The sequence below is a fragment of the Musa acuminata genome, chromosome BXJ2-1 (assembly GCF_036884655.1).
Source record: "Musa acuminata AAA Group cultivar baxijiao chromosome BXJ2-1, Cavendish_Baxijiao_AAA, whole genome shotgun sequence".
In the NCBI taxonomy this organism is placed as follows: domain Eukaryota; kingdom Viridiplantae; phylum Streptophyta; class Magnoliopsida; order Zingiberales; family Musaceae; genus Musa; species Musa acuminata.
This window is the reverse complement of record NC_088338.1, coordinates 36618982-36624294: the sequence shown is the minus strand read 5'-3', so window position 1 is coordinate 36624294 and position 5313 is coordinate 36618982. Positions and strand designations below refer to the sequence as shown.

The window sequence follows — 5313 nt, the reverse complement described above, 5'->3', positions numbered from 1 at the left end:
ATGAATATGACCAGTGTGAGATTATATTCCTGCCGAGAGCAGGTAGGGCGATTCCCTTCGGGGATTAGCGGGCCGTCAGACGTGGCGGCTGGACGGTTCCTCCATCCGCTGTTGGGAGGAACGTGTCTCCACTTTGGCAGGTGTGGGATACCACTCCATCCACGGTTGGGAGTGTGATATGAGTTTGCCTCCATCCACTGTTGGGAGAATACAAACTCATCCCGTAGGATAAAGCCTCTCCATCCGCTGTTGGGGGAGTGCTCGTTCGGGTACTTGATATACGCCAATGGGATGATTGATTGAATTTTGATCATGTATTCATCTTGATTTGACTTTTGGGGTTCCTACTCAGCGTTGCTGAATTTTCTTTGTTTTTGATTTTCAGAGCAGCCTCCCTCTAGTACTAAATCAGATTCCAATGGAGAGCGAACTTTCCTCTACCGCTAGGTAGAGCCACTTGGATGACTCTTGAAGTTAACTTTTTTATTTGTAATTTGATGAATAAATGAATTGTAATAAATGATTATAGATGATGAATAAAATGATGTTTATTTATTTGGCCTGTGTGAAAATATATGAAAAAAAAAAAAAAATCCAGGATGCGACAAAAACTGAGCGCGGCTCAAAAACTTAACATACGCATAGTCTTCTCTTGGTCTCTCGGCGGTGTTTACCTCCTTAGGATCAAGTTTGATCACTAGATTGGACTTCTTCTGGATGCGTCGCAGGGTGGCTTCACATGGCACTTTGCTGCCCTTTTGCGACTCAAGGAACAAGCATGCCCGAGTAGCAGGAAGGGGAGAAGCGAGGGGCAAGGCGCTTCGAGAAGGTCGCGTAGGTGGGTCTGAAGACCTCGCAAGATCATCAGAGGTAATCGAGGTCCTATTGGCAGGGATGGGAGGAGAGACCGAAGAGCTTCTGGGCAAAGAGAGTGGACGAGCAGAATCACCAAAGCTAATGTCGCTCAACCTAGATAGCTGAATATATACTCAAAGATAAACAGGACAACAAGGTTGCAACGAAGTCTTCTCCTTGTTTTGCAACCTGACCCATTCAAGCTGAAGGCTTTGCTATCCTCAATGGGCTAAAGAAAGCACAAACACTCAGGTTACAACAGATTATGATCCACTCATGAACTACATCAACTATGTACATATGATATCTTGGTACCTGTCATCTTTCTACCGAACCACATAGGTCATTGTTAACCGTTTCTCCCAACGCAGCAATGGTGAAGTCCAGTCTTACCATCAGGGGACTCACCACCGATTGAGAAATCAGTTTTTTAATTAATCCTCCAATTCTATAACCATAGTTTATTAAGTAACGCTTACTTTCTGGAGGGGGCGAGAGGGCCCGCTCTCGTTCGGTGAGTGAGGCGGGGCCCGCGTAGGCTTTATTTTTATTGATCCGGTCACCGCAGGAGTACGCGAGGCGGGAACAACGAAAGAAGAGAGAGAGAGAGAGAGGGGGTGACGGCTGGGACGGTGCGGGTCGGCCGTCCCCCAAAACCACTCATCAATATCTCTGAGCGCGTGGGCCCCACGTCGTGTGCTATTCTCCCATGCCTGCACGTGAACGCATCCTTTGGTCCCCGTCCACAGTTCATGTGCGGCGTCCCACACGCGTCGCGAGTGCGATCGGGTGCCCACCGCAACAATGGCTACACGCATCCGAATCGTCCATATTGGAATCAACGGCTCGCACTCCTGCACTTTCGCTCTGTCGGGTACCCCGGGCAAATCGCTCCCTCGCCCTGCGTTCCTGTGACGAGCATGCAGATGCCCGGGTGCGCGCTCGCACGTGCAAGTGATGAAGATGACCTGATGGCGGCAAATGACAACTGGCACGCGCCCTTCGGATGCAAAGCTGGACCCCATCCGTGAGCTCCGCAGCAATCTCGCAGACAATTGCACCTGTGAGGTCGTGCGCAGTCTCACCGACGCGTGTCTCTCAGATGGGCAGTCGGGAGGTCCACAAGCAGGTTTCATCGACGCGTGCCGACGCCACATGGGTGCGTCGCACAACCGCTTGTTGTCCCGGTCGCCTCTTCTTCTTTGTTAAAGTACTCGTTCAGCTTTTCGACGCCAGACATGGGCCGTCGTTTCCTCCTCGTTACGTTATCGACGCATTGCAATCAATAACTAGTCGAAAATACCCTCGTAGAAAAGGCCGTACACAGTTCCGTACTTCGTTATGATTTTTCACATTTTTAAATATAAGTTTATTCATCCATGAAATTTGCGAAAGCACAATGTTGGAATGAGCGGGTCAATTCGCCGGAAAACACTTTCCTGGATAATGGGTCCTTAAAATGACGAAAACGACCCCCATGCTTTTCTATTTGCACTCGCGAAACAAAGCAACGACAACGAGATCAGACGGTAATTCTGTCCATCAAGCCGTATATTTCCTCTCCCGTCCACTCCGCACGTGTGAACGCCGAGTCAACTTGCAGTCGAGCAGCGTGCAGAGTCCCTAAGTAGGGTGTTCTCCCCCTTTTCCTTTATTTTCTTTTATTTTTAGGCCGGTAAATTAGCGTTTGATTAAAGCTTTACAAACAGCAAGAGAGATGAAAGAAAATGTCACGAAAGGAAAAAAAAAAAAGATAAGTAACATAACAAAAACGGAAAAAAGAGAGGCTCGAAACGGATGGGGGGCGAGCGATCCTGGCAGTCGGTGATGTACATCACATGGGAGGAGGGGGTAGATTGAGATCGAAGCAGAAGCGCTTCTTCTCCTTCGCCGCCTCCTGCTCTTCTTCCTCGACCCTTGTCATCATCATCTTCACCGCCTCGAACCCGTATCCGGAGAATTTAGACCCCCTCGCCACTGCCACCGCGGGAGGCCTGAGGAACAGATCTCGCCCGCTCGGAGCTGACGCCGGATCCGGGAAGCTCAGTTGCCACGGCGACGCCATCCTCCAGCCGATCTGCGGTGACGGAACGGCAGCGGAACACCCGAAGTTGGTCTTCGCCTTGGGGCCTCGGAGGCTGCGCGCCGCTGCGTCGTAGGCCCGCGCCGCCTCCTCCGCGGTGTCGAAGGTCCCCAGCCACTTCCTCGTCTTCTTCCACGGGTCCCGTATCTCCGCCGCGAACCTCCCCCACGGTCGCTTCCTCACCCCACGGAAGCGCTTCTCCTTCCCCAATTCCGCCATCGTCGCCGCCGATTCCTTCCCTCCAGCTGCCTCCGCCGGCGCCAGAACGGTTCCCTCCATTGTGGGCCGCAACGTTTCCACCACCATCACCGAAGCATACAGAGAGGGCTAGATGTGGGTGGGTGAGAAATTTATAGTACCACCGAGTCTCCATTCCGCCCGACACATATTTATCCTCATAAGTATAGTTTATTCTCAAGTCATGAACCTTTTATCGCGAGCTAAGGTGCATTTATTGGACGGTGGTGATTTCCCAGATCGATCAGACGGCTGGCGACGCAAGCAACCACCGAGTGGCTTATAAAATGATTCGGTGCCGCACGTGCTTCTCCTGTCGCACGTCGTTACTCTTTTTCATACCGAATGGTGGAGGTGGCTTCCGTTTAATGGCATGTGGGCCATCACGCCGTGGACAATAACAAGGAAGGTAGGATATTCGTGTCAGATTATCGAGTAGATAAGGAACTGTTCTTGTAAGATAACTGGGGACAGTCGCCGTACGAGCAAACGCATGGACCACGACTCAGCCCGGTGGACGGTTGCTGACGAACCAAGCGGCTCGTGAATCGCGGACACGTCCCCATCGCGACGACCGGGAGGTGGTCCCCTTTCCTTGGACCACCTGCGTCGCCACGTGCTGTGGTAGGCTCCATGACGTTTTTTCGTAAACACTGTTACAACTCTCTCTCGAAAGAGCAAACTTAGTTGTGGCGTGGCACCATAACAGGGGAGGAAAGTGTATCGCGGGGTGGGTGGGGTTGTAACGGGCGTATGTGTGCGGAATTAAAGGTATGAAAAGGGTGGGTGGCCGGTGTGGGAGTGGGGAGAGGGGGGTGTGGGGGGGTTCTATAAAGGTCGCTTAGACGGCGCCGGCAGATCGCGCACATTTATGGTGGCAGGTAATCAGGGTGAAGTTCTGCTGTCCTGTGGATAACATAGTACAAGAAACACACCCCCGAATGCCAATCGTGGTTGGTTGGTGAAGGAATAAACTGCCGCATTGGTGCGCTCATGTGGGTCGTCTCCCTGATTTCTGTTCTCACCAAGACAGCCAAGGAAAGGAGTAGATATAGAGAGAGGGGGCGTGTCGGTTGATGGCAATAAGAAACAACCCAAAGACGTGACTTGTCGGCCACAATGCCGATGGCCCCCATCTCTGCTTGTTCTTATTCCTATGGCCCAGGTTCTAAATTCTTCTATGGCAAGCTTGCATGCTTTGGCACCGTCGACTCTTATCGTTCATTTTCCTCCCTACTATAGATAGTGCTGCTTAAGGAAGCATGGACGGGTATTTTGTTCATACTTAGCCGACGGTGGGCCATGTGCCACAGCACACATTTGAAATTGTCCTTTGTGTACCTACCTTCCCAGCGTCGTTAAAGAGTGTAATTATGTTCGCCAGAAGCGGAAGCCTGGCAGTCAAACTTCCCGGGATATGATGGGAGTGGGATTTGGAGGTTACGAAAGATCAGATGTCGAGCCTGGAGTAGCGAAGACAGTGGTCTCCGTCAGCTTGATCAACACGTGCATCTGTTGTCAGAGATTAGATGGAAAAGCTGAACCCCGCCCTGTCCAACACAGCGTTAGAAAAGAAAAAGCAGACGAAAAAAGAGACTACGCACGCGTGCTATGGATCTCCCCGCCGTTGTCGCGAAATTACTATATTACCCTTCAGTTAATTCCACGGGGAACCGTGTGCTACTACCATCGATGTGACCGAAAGGTAAGCGCGTTGATGACGCCGACCGAATTGCCTCGATCTTGACCGGGTTGCCACTTCCCTTTCGCAATAAAAATCAAAGCGGAAAAGTGAGAGTACCAACGAGGCAGATTGACGTTGCGATCACCGTTGATTAGTTGTTTGTGACGTCGTCATTGATCACTGACGTTGCATCCTAGTCTTCGATCAATAAAATAAAATTATACCGATCATCCCATCATATGTCAGTGTCCACAACGTTTTTGCATGTCGAACGGGCGACGTTCGAAACAGCGACGTGACGCGCTGGACAAGTGACACGTTGAGACAGTAATATGACATCCCGTGGCCTATATCGGTGCAACTCGGGCGGACTAAATCGGGTTAGGTCCAACCGACGAATCCAATTTCTTTGACCAAAACCCGATCTCATTCTGTCAAGGTGATCTCGTTCACT

At 51.0% G+C, this 5313-nt stretch overlaps 1 protein-coding gene across 1 annotated transcript; it reads right to left on the bottom strand.

Annotated features, from left to right (window-relative positions):
• Positions 1-2689: 2689 nt before the first annotated feature.
• LOC135598254 (ethylene-responsive transcription factor 8-like) lies at positions 2690-3244 on the bottom strand. Its single transcript, XM_065091785.1, has one exon. The coding sequence runs from the start codon at positions 3242-3244 to the stop codon at positions 2690-2692; it is 555 nt and encodes a 184-aa protein (XP_064947857.1).
• Positions 3245-5313: the final 2069 nt, after the last annotated feature.